This window comes from Lolium perenne, chromosome 4 (assembly GCF_019359855.2).
Source record: "Lolium perenne isolate Kyuss_39 chromosome 4, Kyuss_2.0, whole genome shotgun sequence".
In the NCBI taxonomy this organism is placed as follows: Eukaryota; Viridiplantae; Streptophyta; class Magnoliopsida; order Poales; family Poaceae; genus Lolium; species Lolium perenne.
Genome location: NC_067247.2, coordinates 302,580,515 through 302,599,258, shown reverse-complemented (window position 1 = coordinate 302,599,258; position 18,744 = coordinate 302,580,515). Strand labels below are relative to the sequence as shown.

Sequence of the window (18,744 nt, the reverse complement as noted above, 5' to 3'; positions counted from 1 at the left end):
TTCTCCGAAGGAAAGAAGGTGGTCATGGCATCACTTGAGTTTGAGGGTTATGCAAATGTTTGGTGGGAAGAAGTAAACAAGAAGCATGCCAAAGAAGACTTAGAGCCCATTGACACATGGGAAGAGATGCAAAAAGTCATGCACAAACTCTTTGTGCCCACCCACCACAAACGTGACCTCTTCAACAAGCTCACTCAACTCAAGCAAAGCTTCAAGTCCTTTGAGGAGTATTACAAGGAGATGCACATGACCATGATGAGTGTGAATGTGGATGAGCGAGAAGAGCAAACTATGGCAAGATTCTTGAATGGATTGAATATTCCCGTCAAGAGGATAGTGGAATTCTCGCCTTACACCAACATGGTTGAGTTACTTCATCAAGCTACAAGGGCTGAGCGCCAAGTGCGAGAAGACTTAGCAAGTGCAAAGTCCAAGAACTTCTTCGCCGCAAGAAATGCAACGAATGCCTCTTCAATCATCAAAAATACAAGTGCTATTGCCTCCAAGGATCCTCCCAAGCAAACAAGAAGTGCCATCAAGACAACAAGCTTCAAGCCGGAGCAATCAACTATGTCCTCCAAAGCTTCCACGGGATCTAGTAACATCACTTGCTTCAAGTGTGGTGCACAAGGACATAAATCCTTTGAATGCAAGAACACAATAGTTATGATAACTCGGGATGATGGAGATGTGGAGTACTTGAGTGAAGGTGAATATGAAGCCTTAGTACAAGCCCCAACCAATCTTGAAGATGATGACTTGGAAGACCGAGAGCAAATCCTATGTGTGCATGATGCAAGACCATCACTTGTGGTGACCAAAGTTTTGACAACCCATGCACTCCCCAATGAAGACCAAAGATGCAATATCTTCCAAACAAGAGCCGAAATCAATGGCAAGTCAATAAAGGTTATCATTGATGGAGGTAGTTGCCACAACCTTGCAAGCACCGAACTATGCTCCAAGCTCAACCTCCCGCTCCGGAAACACCCCCATTCTTACCATGTGCAATGGCTAAGTGACAATGGAAATGTGAAGATACAACACACCGTCACAATATCCTTCAAGATCGGTGCCTATGAAGACACTATTGATTGTGATGGCGTGCCTATGACGGTGTGCCACATGCTACTTGGTCGCCCTTGGCAATATGACAAAAAAGCAAACCATGATGGTTACACAAATGCCTATAGCTTCAAGACCGACGACAAGTGCTTCATCCTACGCCCAATGACTCCTAGCCAAGTAATTGCGGATAATGCAAAGGCTTTAGCGAGGGCTACGGAAGCTACTATCCCTAGTGAGATGTGAGGTGAGAGAGTGATCCACCAAAAAGAGAGTGAGCGCCACAAGCCATATGTGAGTGAGTTGAAGAGTGTCCCCATAGCTACCAAGAGTGAGATGAGAGAAGTGAACCACAACCCATCCACCAAATTGCACTATGTGCTCATTTGCAAGGGGCCACCCTTGGAGAATAACAACTTAACAACACTTCCTTCATCTTTGTTGTCTCTTTTTAAGGAATTTCAATATGTCTTACCCAACGAGCTCCCTCATGGACTACCAACGCTTAGAGGAATTGAGCACCGCATCGACCTCATACCCGACGCCCCTCTACCAAACCGTGCCGCCTACCGCACCAACCCCGAAGACACAAAGGAGATTCAACTCCAAATTCAAGATCTCCTCGAAAAAGGGTATGTACGAGAAAGCTTAAGCCATTGTGCGGTTCCGGTAATTCTCGCTCCTAAATCGGATGAGTCGCAAAGAATGTGTATGGATTGTCGCCCCATCAATGCCATTAGCGTTCGATACCACTATCCCATTCCGCGTTTAGATGACATGCTTGATGAGTTGAGTGGTGCCACAATTTTCTCGAAACTAGATTTGCGTAGTGGCTACCACCAAATCCGCATGGAAATTTGTGATGAATGGAAGACGGCATTCAAGACCAAACTTGGTCTCTATGAATGGCTTGTCATGCCATTTGGTCTTTCAAATGCTCCATCAACTTTTATGCGCCTTATGAACCATATCTTGAGACCTCTCATTGGTAAGAGTGTGGTTGTCTACTTTGATGATATTCTCATTTATAGCAAAAATCTCGAGGACCATGTGCAACATGTGAGAGAAGTCTTATGCATATTACGCCGCGAGAAGCTATTTCCAAATCTTCCAAAGTGCACCTTTGCACAAAACAAATTGGTTTTTTCTTGGATTTGTTGTTTCCGCCAATGGCATTGAAGTGGACTCTTTGAAGGTTGAGGCCATTCACAATTGGCCCACTCCTACTAATGTTGGTCAAGTTCGAAGTTTCCATGGACTTGCCGGCTTTTATAGATGATTTGTGAAAGATTTTAGCACCATTGCTTGCCCTTTAAATGAGCTTACTAAAAAGAATGTTCCATTTGTGTAGGGCAAGGCCCAACAAAAATATTTTGATGAGTTGAAAAGGAAACTTACCGATGCTCCACTTCTTGTTCTTCCGAACTTTGCAAAAACTTTTGAGATTGAGTGTGATGCGAGTGGACTCGGTATTGGTGGAGTCCTTATGAAAGATGGAAAACCCGTGGCATATTATAGTGAGAAGTTGGATGGCGCACGCCTCAACTATCCTATATATGACAAGGAACTTTATGTGCTTGTTCGAGTTCTTGAAGTTTGGCAACATTACCTTTGGCCAAAAGAGTTTGTTATTCACTCCGACCATGAGTCTTTGAAGTATTTGAAAAGTCAACACAATTTGAACAAAATACATGCAAAATGGGTTGAGTTCATTGAGTCCTTTCCATATGTAATCAAATACAAGAAGGGCAAGGAAAATGTAGTTGCAGATGCTCTTTCCCGCAAGCTCACCCTTTTACTCACTCGTTTGGATTTCCATGTTTTGGGTCTTGATGAAATCAAAGACCTATATGCCTCCGATACCTTCTTTGGCCCAATCTTTGCAAAGTGTTCTAGTGAAAAGGGCATCGATGATTTCTATTTGCACCAAGGATTCTTGTTCAAGGGCAACAAACTTTGTATTTCCATGTCTTCGCTTCGCCTTTTGCTCTTAAAAGAATCGCATGGTGGTGGTCTTATGGGACACTTTGGACGAGAGAAGACGTATGCAATGCTTTCAACTCACTACTATTGGCCAAGAATGTACCGCGACGTGGAACGCCTTTGCCGATGGTGCACAACATGCTTACAAGCTAAGTCCACTTCCAACCCCTATGGCCTTTATACACCGTTGCCTATTCCTTATGCTCCTTGGTCCGATATAAACATGGACTTTGTACTAGGATTGCCTCGAACCAAATATGGTCATGATTCAATTTTTGTAGTGGTTGATAGATTCTCTAAAATGGCTCATTTTATACTATGCTCCCGAACGGATGATGCTTCACATATTGCCTCCTTGTTTTTTACGGAAATTGTGAGACTCCACGGTGTCCGAAGAAGCATTGTCTCGGACCGAGATGTCAAATTCATGAGCTACCTTTGGAAGACACTAATGGCCAAGTTCAACGTCAAGCTTTTGTTCTCATCATCCTCACATCCACAAACCGAAGTGGTGAACCGAAGCCTCTCCACACTACTACGAGTCCTTGTCAAGAAGAATTTGAAAGCATGGGAAGATTGCATCCCGCATGCGGAGTTCGCCTACAACCGCGCCAAGCACTCTACAATAATGAGAAGTCACTTCATGGTCGTATATGGGTTTGAACCACCTACAACGATCGACCTACTTCCTCTTCTGCTACATGAGCAAGTAAACATGAACATCGACAAGCGAGCCCAATACATGAAGAAGCTACATGAAGATACAAGGGCAACAATCGAGCAACAAGTCCTTCGTCAAGCCACTAGACTCAACATGAAGAAGAAGGCAAGGATCTTCAATGAAGGAGACCTAGTGTGGATACACCTTCGCAAATACGGCTTCCCTCATGAACGAAACTCCAAGCTCAAGTCCCGAGGCGATGGTCCCTTCAAGGTCCTCAAGCGCATCAACAACAACACCTACGTCATCGACATACCAACATCCAAGTACTTGGTGAGCAACACATTCAATGTGTCCGACCTCTCACCCTATCACGGTGATGAGGGGAACATAGAGTCGAGGACGACTCTTTCGCAAGGGGGGAGATGATACGGGGTGGCTTTTGGACACCTCCTCCTCAAGACCGACAATCCCTCCTCGCGGCCCAACGACACGAGCTCGGGCCAAAGCCATACACCAAGAGGTGAATTGGCTCCTTTCCACGTATGCATTTGATACCTCATTGGATGGCATGCTACTTCATGCAAATACCATGTGTTCAATCAGGTACATCGATCAAGATGCAAGCCATGGAGACCAAGCCAATGGAGAGGGAGCTGAAAATGGAGAAGATGGAGACCCAATGCTCCAGCCGGAACTTCCGCCCCCAGGACCGGAACTTCCGGCCAGATGCCTCCCAGATGCCTTCCAGTGTCCAGGAAAGAGAATCCAGCCGGAACTTCCGCCCCGAGCGACCGGAAGTTCCGAAATCGCGCCAAAACAACCCTGGATGGTTATGCAAGAAAAACGACCATTTTCGGAACTAGACCGGAAGTTGGCCGGAAGTACCGCCCCGACCGGAACTTCCGCCCCAATGCCTCCCAGATGCTATCCAACACCTTGTGAAGGGAATCCAGCCGGAACTTCCGCCCCTAGCGACCGGAACTTCCGCCTGCACGACTTTCAGCTCAAAACAACACGTTTCAGCATGTAACTTACCCTTTCGCCCCACCAACTATAAATAGCCTTGTTGGCTCAGATCTGAGATTCAGACTTGATGTGAGATTAAACCTGAGCTTTGATCTTGCCCCATGTGGGAACCCCTACCATAGATCCTAGATCTTGTACCACGCGATCTCCCTGTTGAATCCTTGCGATCTCTTTGGCGACTTCTATCGATTGTTGGTCTTTTGCTTGCACTTCTACCTTTTCGGTCTTTCGCTTGCACTTCTATCAACCTCGATCTTTTCACCCTTCTAGATCTCTAGGATTCGATTTGTCGATCTTTTTGCGGGACTTCTACCGAAAGGTCTTTTCCTGCAACTTCTATCGAGTTGGTGGTTTGGGCAAACGAGGACAAACCGATTTGTGCGTGTGTGAGTTTGTATCTCCGATCCCCTTCATGTTCTTCGTGTTCTACCACCTCCCCCACGAATTCCACCCAAATCCGTGAAGATCGGGCCTCCCCTAGGGCTTAGCCCTTATCAAGAGGGAATACCTGAGGTTGGGGGAGACATCCCAAAGCCCCCAGGCGAATAGGAAACGGGTAGCTGAAACCCAAACCACATAAGCAAACAAACCACGATGTGGAGCTCAAATCGGAGGCCTAAATCAAGGGAGGTGAGACACTAAATCCCAAAATCGAATTTCATACTGATGGTTTCGGGCAGAGAGGAAACCTGGGAAGTGGGAGAGAGAAGGGGAGTCCACCCCGCCTTGCGCCTCGACATGGTCCAGCCAAGTCGACCTCCTCCACGTCTCCAGAAGCCAGATTAGAGGGGAGCCCGGAAGAAATCACCATGGCAGGAGCGACGCTGGCGAGAAGAAGTCGGCGGGCCAGCCTCGATGCTGAGTCGGCAACCCCAGCGCGCTTACCTTCGATGAAGCATAAGCAATAGCCTTCCCTCCGCCCCTGTAGAGGGTAAGAGATAAAGAAGCAGCAGCTTCCCCCGCCCCTTCCACCGCAGTGGAGGCCGCAGACCCCGTCGGCAGCTCCGTGAATGCCTTCTTGCTACCTCCAGCCACCATGGTCAGCTGCACAGCGCAGGCCAGGCCATGCGTAGGAGCAGCCGGCTGGTCAGCGCGGCACCCTGGCGGCGAAGCCCGGCGCGCATGGGCGCCTCAAGAACGGCGTGACGAAAGAAAGAGCCTGGTCTCCCTCTGCAGTCTGCGGCCTAGGGTTTACCCGCCACCTTCATCCGCTCGCGGGGACCTGAGGACCTCGAGCTCCTGCCTTCGCCTCGAACCTGGCCAGCCGACGAACTCGATCTCTTGGTCGGAGCTTCATGGGTGCATTCGAAGAGGAGGATCCCCTCCCTATTTTTTGAGAGGAATCGGGAGGAGATGATGGGCAAGACAAAGTGGACGCCCGTGCAGGCGGAGAAAAAAAGACAGCGGCGCTGGAGTCCGGAAGATATGCCTAGCGGTGATGGGAGAGAGAAGTGATGGGTGGGTGCAAATTGACAGGTTAAGCGGTGGAGCTTCGGATTATTTCACCATGAAAAGAGGGCACCGCTTTGACCGCATAGGCAAACACTAAATCCACACGCTCAAGGCAGCAAGTGCAGACCACTGAGAAGCAGCATGAAGAAATAATGAGTTTCCAGTCTCCAGAAAAATTCTAGAGAGCATCGAAAGTTCACGCAGAAATACACCTGCTGGAATTAAACCATCTGAACACATACGTGTTAACATATCATTAATCCCCAAAAAAATTCAAAGATGTTTGCTACTATTTAGTATAGTACTTATATAGAGTTGGGGTCTGGCAAGATATGTCCGATGTCTTCAATCCACTCTCAACTGCCGAATCTTGAGCAAACAAAAGACATAACTAACTAGCTAATTAAGTCTACCAATGAGAAAACAAAAGCTGGGGAATTTTGAGCAGCACAAACCTGGTTGTCCACTTCATCCTGGTGTGGGTTCAGATTCTACACCGACACTTGATCAATCCTGCATATTCCAAATAGTGACAGAGAATAGTTTATATTGGATCCAATGATAGAGAATATGTCGTCCAGATGCAAAAAAGCGAATTTCGAGCTAGTGCTACACCTGGAGGACAAACATGGTCGGGTTCTGGATGTAAAGTTGGCATGCACATGCTCCAACTAAGCAAAAGCCACAGCAATCGTGCGTCATTGTTGTACCCACTCCGGCCATACATCTACAAAATAGGGCGAGCTGATCCTTCCATTAGAGCATCCCCACTCGTTGGAGGCCCCCGAGGCACAATCCGGATAAAAATTGATCCGGATTGGACCTATTTTTGGTACGGGGAGCTACATTTTTCCAGCCGTCTCCCCACACACGGCGCTCGTGAGGATGCCCGGGAGGTGTTCGACCGACATCGACCATGCCGGCCACGCACCCGACGGTGGTGCAGCGTCAGCGGGCGGTGCAGAAGGTGGTGGCGAAGAAGCCCATGATGTGTGCCGGCATGGAGACGCCATGCTTCCACCGCGATGCCCTGGCCATGCTCGCGCCCCGACGCCCCGGCCACGCCCGCGCCGCTCCGGCCATGCCGTGCTGCGCCGTGCCGCTCCGGCCATGCCGTACCGCGCCGCTCTGTCCTCACGCGCTCCGGCCCTCTCTCCCCCACGCGCCCGCCAGCCCGCGCCCCGGCGCCTCCATCCTGCGGCCATCAAGATGGCGGCAGCGGCGGAGGGGAGGGACGGGCCCGGGGAGGGCGGCACGTGCAGGCGCTTGACAGCGGCGGGGCGGGCGGCGGGCGGGAGGTAGCCGAGGTAGACCGTCCCGGCCGCCGTCGCCGAGCTTCCGCGCGGCGTCGAAGCCGGCGGTGGCGGCGCGAGCTGCTCGTAGGTGAAGGATGGGCGGTTGTGGTGGAGGCCGTGGCGGCGGAGGAACGCGGCGGAGGAACGCGGCGGCGCGGGAGGACTAGGTTTGGGACGGGGCGCCGCGGCGGCCCTCCTCGTCCTGGCCGCCGGCGCAGGGGTGGCGGGAGCGGAAGCGGCGGACGGCGATGGCGACGCAGAGGTAGAGCAGGAGCACGATGAGCAGCGACGCAGAGGTAGAGCAGGAGCACGATGAGCATCGACGCGGGGGAGGAGGGGTGGCGTAGTCGCCGAGCTGGGACGCATCTGGCTCCACCGCCGTTCGCGATCCAGGTTCGTTGGTTCGATCGAGTCAGGGAGAGAGAAGGAGACTAGTCCGTGACAGTGGGCCACGCGGACGAAAATCTTTCATCCGGAGCCCCCGATAGCTCCCCGAGGAACCGGGGTTGGCGTGTGGAGTCCGGACGGATATAAGTCTAAATCCGGACGAAATTGAGACTCTGGGTGCACGACTGGGTCGTTTTACGCCATCCGGATGTAAAAATTCGGTCCTGGGGGTTTTCTCGGGGGTGTGGCTGGAGATGCTCTTAAGGTTGTGGCCTGTAGGGCTGTTGTTATGCCGACTCTTGGATCCACTCTGCATCTTCCAATCTTCGACGGTACCATGCCACCAGCTTTCAAAAGTGGGGACCCAGTCAGCTCCTCTTCCTGGAATCAACTAACCAAAGGCAAATCATTACACCAGAAAAGCACTGGATATCAGTCGGTGGATCAGCCCAAACAAAAGCAATTACAATTACACCCCACGCATAATACAGCACAACTGAGAGTGCATGTGCCCCCCACTTTGCCACTTGCCAGACTAGCAGCTACGACAAATCAGTACAATGAATAAAGAATTGCAAGTAGGTATCTGTAGATTACAATTTCAATTCAAGACATTTCTTAGGATCTGGGACGGCAGTTTCAAATGAAGTTTGACCATAGGAACATGCCACCACAACACAACAATTGTAGACAACTTACAAAAAAACAAACTCTTTTACTCCCACATTTTAGTATCCTGAATAATGATAACCACCACATTTTCTGGCATATAACAACTCTGAAAGTATATATAGCTCTCACAAAGACACCAGCATCAGCGGAAGCCACCGTCCCAATATGACCCACCGGAGATCCCATTCTGGTTGCTCCCCTTGTTGGCAGGGCTGTTACTGTTGTAACTATCAAAGCCATCATCCTTCGCATCATCCCAGCCAGCCCATGAGTCGCTGCTCTGGCTTGGTTTTGCAGGCTCGGCCTTCTTGTCTTGTTCATCCCAATCATCCCAAGAATTGGAATTCTGATTCTTCGATGATCCATCTTGAGGAGAATTCCAGCTGTTTCCGCCGTTACTGGTCTCATGCTCATACCTGCGGTACGGCTCACTGCTGTTCTGCGTCCTTTGTTGTTGCCAGTCGTCTCCCCAGCCACCGCCCACGCCTCCTTCCTTGGCATACTCCTCCACCTTCTGCGAGGCCAATGCCATCACTCCTCGCATAATCCCCCAGGTTCTGCTTCCAATCTCTGCAGTTTTATTCGTAACAACATTCACTGTTTCATTCAACTTCTGATCGTAGCCCCCTTCGCTCATCTGCATTCCAGATAATCACCATTCTCAACACAAATAATAATGCAACACAGGATAAAATACTTTGACAAACGATCTAAATAAATGTAGTATTCCCTCCCATCCACAAGAGGATGTCTCAACTTTGTCAAAATATGAATGCATCTAGACATGTTTTAGTGTGTAGATATACATACAAATTTAGACAAAGTTGAGACATCCTTTTATGTACGGAGGGAGTAATATTGTTCCCATTGAGAAATGAATGTGACAAGGCATGCTCAATCAAGGAAGTGTGAAGAATGAACTATGAAAAGAAATGTTGTTCAAATTCAGGTGCAGTACAAATAATTATGATAAAAGATTAATTGCTCGAGTTAAGACTGCTCCAAAGAGACCACACCTCGCTATCATAACAGTATTCAGGTGAGTTTGATGAAATGTATTATTACAACAAGTTTAACCATGATACTAGATGAGCAGAGTGAACAAAGAGCAATCCAAGTTCCATGATCAATTAGACTAGGACCTTTGCATACTACAAATCAGGAAAAGCACTCAAGATAAATTAGACTAGGGAAATTCAACTCTTGCATATTATGAATCAGGCAAAGCATTCAAGGTACCTTTGACTGGATCTCTTTTGTGCCAACTTGGACAACACTTGCAGCAGATTGGGCAGCACATGCTGCAACAAGTGAAAGACGTCCTAATCCCTGAAAAGGCAAAATGGTAAAGAACATTCATGAGATAAAAACTGAAACTCAGAAAAGGTTGAATTCTGACACGAATGTATCTATGCACATGACTCAGGTATGACACCTCAAGCTTGGCACAAAACACAAAATATAAGCCTGGAGTAACCAGATCTCAGACGTACTTTGCTAATGGTAATTCGAAGGAGTGCTGCTGGGTTACAGCAATAGCCATATTAAGTCTACATGAGATGTCGTCAATGATAAGGATCAGGCTCAAAAGGTGGTCCTATGTCTGCCGGGTGTTCGGTCTGTTCGGTTGCTGGGTCCAGTCTTTTCAGTCTTTGTCAATTTCGGTCATCTAGAAATGCTACCCGTATTTCCTTCGGTCTTTTCGGTTTTTCTGTATTCGGTCTTCGGTCTTTTCGGTCCGGTCTTCGGTCATGACCATATATATAGACCAAATAGATAAAATTGGCAGCAGAGATATATATACAAAATGGCAGCATTTCACTTGCAATTCAATTTATATTGGCAGTAAAGTGCATAAAAATGAAAGCACAACACCATACGGTGGCAGCACAAAAGTTACACAAATAGCACACAATTTACAATTAGCCATGTACTGTAGAAACGATCAGCACAACTGCATCCCCCGTTCATCTAATTATCATCACTCATCTACATATTGGTTACCCAAATTTTATCTTGAGATACGGATGCACTCTACGAAACTAGCAGCAAGAAAATTGCGTCAGTATCCATTCTCAGCAGCTAATACATCTCAGATCTGACCAATAAAAAATATCTACAGTACAAATTACAAGATACATCAGAGAAAATGCATCTCAGGAGAGACAGGCCAGTCTGTATCGATGGGGGTCTGGAGGTCCTGTGGCTGGGGTGTGACGGCAGCGCAACTTCTTGTAGGCTGTTTGGCTGCCGGCACCCGTGGTAGGAGATGCAGCGGTGTCATTTGGGTCGATGGCAGCGAGGTGGTGTGGACGGGACGGCGACGGCCGCGCAGCTGAGCCTTGCGGCTGCTAGCGCCCGTAGTCGGAGAGGCAGGCGGGGTCGGCAAGGATGGTTGGCTGGCTGCCGGCGAGGTGGTGTGGCGGGATGGCTGCAGCGCTTGCAGCTGACGACAGCGTCCGGTGTAGAAGAGATGGCAGCGGCACACCTGTTTGGCTAGCTAAAGGAGAAAAGCTATAGGATAATACGGAGATGGATGGGGACATGCGATTGCGGCGCTGCACATTGGAAATAAATTGATGTCTGGCAAGAAGCTCGGTCTATAGTCGTATCAGTTTCCATCCTGCAACAACCAAACAGCGCAATAAAATTTCGGTCACCTGAAGTTTTTCAAGACCGAGGTGTAACTGAAGACCGAATTTTACGGTTTGTTTGGGTTCGGTCCCGGTTATTTCGGGTTCAGGCTTCGGGTTCGGTTTTCTGTGCCCGGCCAGAGTCCTATGTATAGTTTACTGAAGATTAAGGTAGAAAGTGCGTTTTAACCACATTTGCTTACCAAAATCTATGGCACAAAATAACCAAGATGGATGTCTCAGAACTCTAGCAGCAGTATGTGATGATAATTAAATAATCAATAGTGGTTACAACATTGCCATTCATCCCCTAAAAAAATTTGCTAACAGGTCACCATTTGCAGATCTAAAGATACCAACTTAATGATGTAGCAGATTTCCCCTTCTCAAAATCAGTAAACAACAGTATTGCAACTAGTATTGGGGACCAGGAGATAATGGTAGATGATGATTGTTTACCTGTGAGACGGCCTGCATGACATCGCCGCCCTGGGCAGCCCCGTTGTTCCTATTGGCCGAGGGCGGCGGGGTGGATCCAAAGCCGACGTACTTGCCGCCCTGGGAGGGAGGGATCCCCTGAGGCTTGGACTCGTTCTCGGCCATCCTCCTAGCGAAGAAATCCTCCTTGCTGGCCGCGGAGGCCTCCAGCTCCTGCTTGGTGTACATGTCCTGGGTGGACCTGGACCTGGTGGGCTGCCTCCCCGAGTCGGCTCCGCCGTTACCGAAGGAGCCGGCCGACTGGTTCCGCCTCATGTCCGGGCGGACCTCGTCGTCCCAGTCGTCCCACCCACCGCCGCCACCCCCACCGCCTCCGCCAGCGGGCAGGGGCGGCTTCCTGGCGGGCGCGGGCGCGCCAGATCCGGGCGTCTCCCTAACGACGGGCGGGTCGGTCCAGGGCCGGCCCTCGGCGAGCGCGACGACGCGGTCGCGGTAGGCGGCGGCGGCGTTGGAGTTGTACTTGGGGACGTGCGGCGTGTCCTTGGGCACGCCCCTGGCGGCGAGGAAGGCGTTGAGGCGGTCGTTGCCGCCGGCCTCCATCTTGCGGAGCTGCGGCTCGGTCCAGGAGTCCATGGTGACGGAGCGGACGAAGCTGATGTGGACGCCGAGGCCGCGGTGCTTGCCGGAGCACTCGAGGCACATGAAGACGCCGTAGGAGACGCTGGCCCACTGCGGGTTGCGCTGCGCGCAGTCGACGCACGTCTTGTTCCCCGGCTGCGCCTGCAGGTCCCGCAGCCGCCGCGCCGCCGTGGCCGCCATCGCCGGGCTCGGATCTGCCGGCCCGGATCCGGGATCGGGCGCCGCGGGGAAGGTTGGTGGCCGGGCCGGGCGAGCGGGGTGGAGGGGAGAAGGAAAGGAGGAGGACTCGCCGACACGGAGCGGTGAGGGAGATGGAGGTCGTCAAATACCGACCGGGCGCGCGGTGGACGCTTCTGCCCCTGGGCGCGCCGGAGCCGCGCCGGTGGCAGGCTGGTAATTTCGCCCCGTAGCTGGCGAGGCGACGAGCTGGTGGTAGGCGTGGCCGAACCGAACAGAAGAGCCGAGCGAACAGCTTGTGACGCCGACAGGCCGGGCCCGGCGCGCAGAGAGAATGAAAAGGAAAGTGTGGTCTGGTAGAGTTGGGTTGATGCGAGAGAGGCGGGCGGCCACCGCGTGGGAGTATAAGGGGCCCACGGGTCAGTCAGACGGCTCAGCGGTTTCCGGCTACCGCGAGCGCCGCAACGCACGCGCAGCCGTCGCTCCCCATCGGCCCCCGCCATCGCCACACAAAAAGGCCAGTCCCCTCGCGTTTCTTTCCTTGTTTCGCTCCGCGTCGCCCGATCGTCTCTTCTCTCCCCCGCCCGCCCGCATTGTCCCAGGACGACCTAGCCTAGACACAGGAGGAGCCCTAGCCCCCTGCCCATGGCGGCGCCGGAGGCGGAGGTGCCCACGACGGAGGAGATGTCCGCCGCCAGGGAGGAGGAGCCCGCGGTCGAGGCGGGCGAGGATCAGGCGCCGCCGCCGGCGACCACCGCCACCACGGTGCCCGCGCTCTACGTCGGCGATCTGCCCGAGAACGCCAAGGAGGACCACCTCTTCGACGCCTTCAGCACCGTCGGCGCCGTAACCTCCGTGCGGGTCTGCCGCGACAACGCAACCAGCAGCTCGCTCAGATACGGATACGTCAACTACTTCTCCCAGGCCGACGGTATGCATTACGCGTGATCGCCCTGTGCCTCTCGATCTCGCGCGTTTCTTATTTTAGGATCCATGTACGTACGTCGTCGTTGATATCTGCTGCTGCCTACCGCGCGCGTTAATTGTTTCCATCCGCGCCTCCCTCGATATATAGTTCTAACTAGGGTTTGATAGATTTGGAGCGACATGTTTCTCTTCTCAGTAAGGAGAAACTAATCATGTATATATGTTTTGACTGCAATCTTGTTGGATTGGAAGTGTATATGCGTATATTTAGTAATGTGAAACAGCTCTACATGGAGTATGTGTGTCATTGTCATCGAATCCTCGTTTTATTGCAGTGTTATCGAAAGCAGCATGCTGCCACTTTTGGTGTGATAGCATTCGCCAATTGGTATAGTCTGCGTTGTTTTGCATCTTTTTTTTTTTTTTGCACACACATAATGGCCAGGCCGTTGGTTGGATAATTTTGAGCTTGTATGTTGCCTGCAATTAACTAGTTTAGAGAACAAAATGAACTTTTCAAACTTTTGCGTCTATGTGTGAGAAAGATAGTGAGGTTGATCATGTAAAAAATATATAAATCTTGTGAAGCATGATCCTTTGGTGTGATCTTAATACAATCTTTGAACTATTACAAAAAAAAATTAACTACATTTGTATTTATGTGCCTTTCTTTGTGTGGACACCATATGTTGCCTTGTAAGCATATATGTTTTGAGCCTTTTGGTGTGATTTTAATGTTATTTGTGTCTGTGTGAACTTAATGTTGCCTTGTAATAATCATATAAATATGCCTTGAGCCCTTTGGTGTGATCTTATTGTTGCCTTGTAATGATCACATATGTTTTGAATGTGGTCTTATGCCTTCTCTGGATTGATCGATGTCTATTTAATTATGTGAAATGTTGTTGAACTGTATTTGTAAAATCTATGTGTGTCATTGTCATTGCATTTTCCATTGTGTTCTAGTAATTGGTGTGTTGTTGTGGGACGGTGTCACTTTTGATGTGATAGTCATCAGCCCTTGTGTAGTTTCCTATGGTTTGTGTTGTTCAGCATGCAATTTGCGCATCCACATAATGACTAGAGGCAGTTGGTTGGTTGTTGTGGACATGTATGTGGCCTGCAATTAACTTTGTTAATGTTTTAAATAGGAAAACGCACACTCCTTGATTTTTACCTTGCAATTGTGGGTGTGCGCTTGTGGAGAGAGATAGAGAGAGATGCATTGGTCATCTAGAAAAGATAAAAATCTTTCAAAGTGTGATCTCTTAGTGTGATATTATGTCACATTGATAATTACCAAAAATTTACCATAATGAATTGTGTACCATATAATGGTTTTAAGAGTGGTTTATATACTAGGATATGGGGTACATGAGACATTTATTACCTAAATTCAAATTACATTTCCTTTGGTAAAAAGTGTATAAATTGTTGTTATGTTTACTGCTTACAACTTTCTTTTTCCCTTTTTAACTATTGCCTTTTCCATGGGAGCGTGGTTAATTTGATTGGCACCTCTTGTTGGGTCACTCTTCAGTTTTCCTATAAGATTAATCTAGGAAATATGCCCATGTGTTGAAACGAAAGAGACAAAATTTGACCATAATGAATTGCATACCATATAATGGTTTTAAGAGTGGTTTTTCTTGCAAGATATATGGATATATACTATGATATGGGGAACATGAAATATTTACCTAAATTCAAATTACATTTCCTTTGGTAAAAGGTGTATAAACCATTGTTATGTTTACTGCTTACAACACTATCTATCTCGCAGTTGTGAATTTCCCTTCCTTTTTTTTCTTTTTTAATTATTGGCACCTCTTGTTGCGTCACTCTTCAGTTTTACTATAAAAGATTAAATTTATTGATTAAAGGTATCAATATATGTTTTTATTAGATCCAACTCTTTTCCCACCAAATTCGTGGAAGCACCTTGTCTACTTTCCTATGTTTCATTCTATTTTTCCCCATTTTCTTACTGATTTTTTTATTAAAGTTAATGCCCAAAGGCCCTATTAACTTTTGTTTATCGTGGGGCCATTGATTAAATAAACTATTTGTTTGTTTAAACTTGACAGCCATGACTGCTTTAGAAAAGATGAATCATAGCTTTATCTTGGACAAGGAAATTAGAGTAATGTGGTCTAATCGAGATCCTGATGCGAGACGGAGTGGTGTTGGAAATGTGTTTATTAAGGTAAAAAAAAAGAACAATATCATCATTTCATGTTTATATTTCTCACTGTGTGTTGTCATATGTAAGTACTAATATGATATGGCATTAATTTACAGAACTTTAGTGATCATATTGACAACGTAATTCTTCAAGAGTTGTTCTCCAAGTTTGGAGAAATATTATCATGTAAAGTTGCTAGAAATGAGGATGGGACAAGTCGAGGCTATGGATTTGTTCAGTTTGCAGCACAAGAATCAGCAGACATAGCAATAGAGAATCTTAACAACTCTTACTTTGAGGGCAAGCAACTGTAAGTTAATATATCTGTAATACAACATATATTTGTTATAATGATTTTGTCTTACTATTACTTATTGGTTTTTCACATTGTTGCTTACCCAGTTTTATTTGACAATGATCGATTTGTGTAGGCATGTTGCTCATTTTGTCAAGAAGAGTGAAAGGTCTGCCAATAATGATGACAAATATACTAACCTGTACATGAAGAATCTAGATGATGACATGACAGAGGAGCTTATTAAGTTGAAGTTCTCTCAGTTTGGTCCAATAATTAGTGTGAAGATAATGAAGAGAGATGATGGAACATCGAAGGGTTTTGGGTTTGTCAGCTTCAAAAACCCAGAAAGTGCCAAGAAAGCAAAAGAGGCTATGAATGGGATGGCACTTGGTAAGCATATTACTTATGTGCATTTCATTTCACAAATAACTCTTGACTAATCTATGGGTTTCTGTTTAATAATAATATTGTTATTATTATTAGGATCCAAAACTCTGTATGTGGCAAGGGCTCAGAAAAAGGCTGAAAGAAAGCAATATTTGCAGCTCTTGCATGAGGAGAAGAGAAATGAAATAATCACCAAGAGCAATGCAAGTTTCATTATTCTCTGTTATGTGCACTCATATGTTCCATCTTATATTTATGAATGTGTATTTATTGTTTACAGGGGTCAAATGTCTATATCAAAAACATTAGCGATAAAGTTGACGATGACACTCTACGTGAACGTTTTGAAGAATTTGGAAACATTACATCAGTAAAGATTATGCGTGATGACAAGGGCATTAGCAAGGGATTTGGATTTGTATGTTACGCCACACCCGATGAAGCAAATTGTGCTGTAGGCAACATGCGTGGTAATCCTTTGTTATTTTTCATTCTCTCCAGTTCATAGATAAGTGTCATTTTGGACCTGACCGGTATTGAAGACTTAACTTTGATCACTAGGTTCTGTCATAGCATACATCTGCATAGAACCCCCAGAACTAATAACAACATAGTAAAAAATATGTCTGATACAAATATATACATATGATATGATTTTTTAAGTTGCCAATTTTATTTTCTAAAATAACATGGCTAGTCAGAGTATTAATATTTTCACTTATCTGTGTACTAGGGAGAGTAACACGTTGATATCACGATACTTAAAGTTTGTCACTTTGTTTGGAATAAACAGGTGTTATGTTTTACGGCAAACCATTGTATGTTGCTATTGCTCAAAGGAAAGAGGACAGAAAAGCTAGGCTGGAGCAACGTTTTGCTGAATTTGCTACGAGGTCAGGAGCTGCAAGCCCTGTAATCCCCACAGGGTATCCTCATGTGTATTTTGCCCATCCTAGCACGCACTTCCCTCAAGGTCCTTCAAGACAAGGATTTATGTATCCACCCATGGGGATTGGACAAGAATGGAGGCAGAATGTGTTCCCTTCCCCGCATAGCATCCAACAGATTCATGCGCCTCTCGTATGTCCTTGTCTTGATGTACTAAAATTCCATTACTTGAGTTGCAAATCTGGCAAAATCTTATTTATTTTCTGCACAGATGCCAAATGCCCCAAGGCAATACAGAAACAACAGAGGACGGATGACTGGCAATATGATGACTTTTCCCCACGCTGTGAACTATGTGTCACACGCACAGACAGCTAAAGATTTCATGTCAATGTCCCAACAGGTATGATTTATATCTTCATTTTGTTGATATTTAGTACAATTGAATGTTATAATAAAAAAATCAGAAAACGAGTGTTGCACTTAGGTGTAATACTCTTACTACAAAGCTGTTGTGACACCGGGACAGTCGTAAAAACTCAATTTGACCACTTATTTCTATTACAATATATATCTTATAATTCAGAAAAATAATATATTGCAGAACACAGATTATATATATTATAATATTTGATGTAGATGTTATGCTAAAATTCGTTGACTCATGAGTCTAACTTGCTACTTGTTATGCAGCAATTCGGCCATGCAAAGTACATTCCAGCTGATGTTATGACTAATGGCATGGCCATCCATCATGGTGACCATGTTTCATCAGGGAATGATCCATTCATCGAATTACTGGCTGCTGCTCCACCCGACAAGCAAAGAGATATGCTGGGGAATAGGATATATCCACTGGTTCAGAGATATTATGTAATTCCTCATCCAGTTTAATTAGTCCCTTATTTGATATAGCTTTTGTTTATTTCAAAATTATTGAGGAATCTAGCTAGTTTTATGCTAACTTGGTGTGCCCTGGCTGTTGCAGCCTCATCTTGCAAGTAAAATCACTGGAATGTTACTGGAGCTATTACTGGAGCTAGATACTAAACTCATGGAAGCGATGATCCACTCGCCAGACATGTTGTCTGCAAAAATGAACGAGTGTGTCCAGCTGCTCCAGAAGCAGCCACCGACAAAAACTGAGGATCAAGGGGCCTTACACCCTGGCTTCGTCGACTCTACCGGTGTAAGCGCCAACTGAGGGTTTCACCACCAAGCCAAGAACGTTGCATTATCTTTTCTTATCAGGATATGGTTATAGATAGCTGCTTAGTTTGTGAAATTTTTGCCGATTGGACGTATCAAGTTACTTCTTATAGAATAAACTATGTAGGATTTAGTTAGAACCCTGCAGAAAATTTTCCTCTTATTTTGACATTTTATGAATCTTCGAGAATAAATGACTTTGGCGGATTTACTATGTTTGCTCTTCCTCCGACGCTATGAAAATTTCAACTTCTACGTTGATGGAGTTTCCAGTGAGTTTATCTATCTGAAAGCTTGGCTTCCTTTTTGTGATGTAATCAGGCCAGGCTAACAAATTAGAGAAGTCAGTAAGGTTTCTATGATGCTTTCTCAGAAACTTCCGTGCATCATCTCTCCAATCTAAGGTCTTCGAAAAAGGG

At 47.0% G+C, this 18,744-nt stretch overlaps 2 protein-coding genes across 2 annotated transcripts; one reads left to right on the top strand and one right to left on the bottom strand.

Moving 5' to 3' along the window:
- Positions 1-8,415: 8,415 nt before the first annotated feature.
- On the bottom strand, positions 8,416-12,560 carry LOC127295968 (ADP-ribosylation factor GTPase-activating protein AGD7). The gene is made up of 3 exons (XM_051325998.2): positions 11,637-12,560; positions 9,784-9,873; positions 8,416-9,181 (listed from the first exon to the last, which is right to left on the bottom strand). The coding sequence occupies exons 1-3, from the start codon at positions 12,432-12,434 to the stop codon at positions 8,687-8,689; spliced, it is 1,383 nt and encodes a 460-aa protein (XP_051181958.1). The 5' UTR covers positions 12,435-12,560; the 3' UTR covers positions 8,416-8,686.
- A 372-nt stretch (positions 12,561-12,932) lies between these two features.
- Positions 12,933-18,539, top strand: LOC127295967 (polyadenylate-binding protein 7). The gene is made up of 10 exons (XM_051325997.2): positions 12,933-13,362; positions 15,446-15,564; positions 15,660-15,853; positions 15,975-16,231; positions 16,325-16,431; positions 16,509-16,698; positions 17,022-17,308; positions 17,388-17,519; positions 17,810-17,989; positions 18,105-18,539. The coding sequence occupies exons 1-10, from the start codon at positions 13,077-13,079 to the stop codon at positions 18,318-18,320; spliced, it is 1,968 nt and encodes a 655-aa protein (XP_051181957.1). The 5' UTR covers positions 12,933-13,076; the 3' UTR covers positions 18,321-18,539.
- The last annotated feature ends 205 nt before the right edge of the window (positions 18,540-18,744 follow it).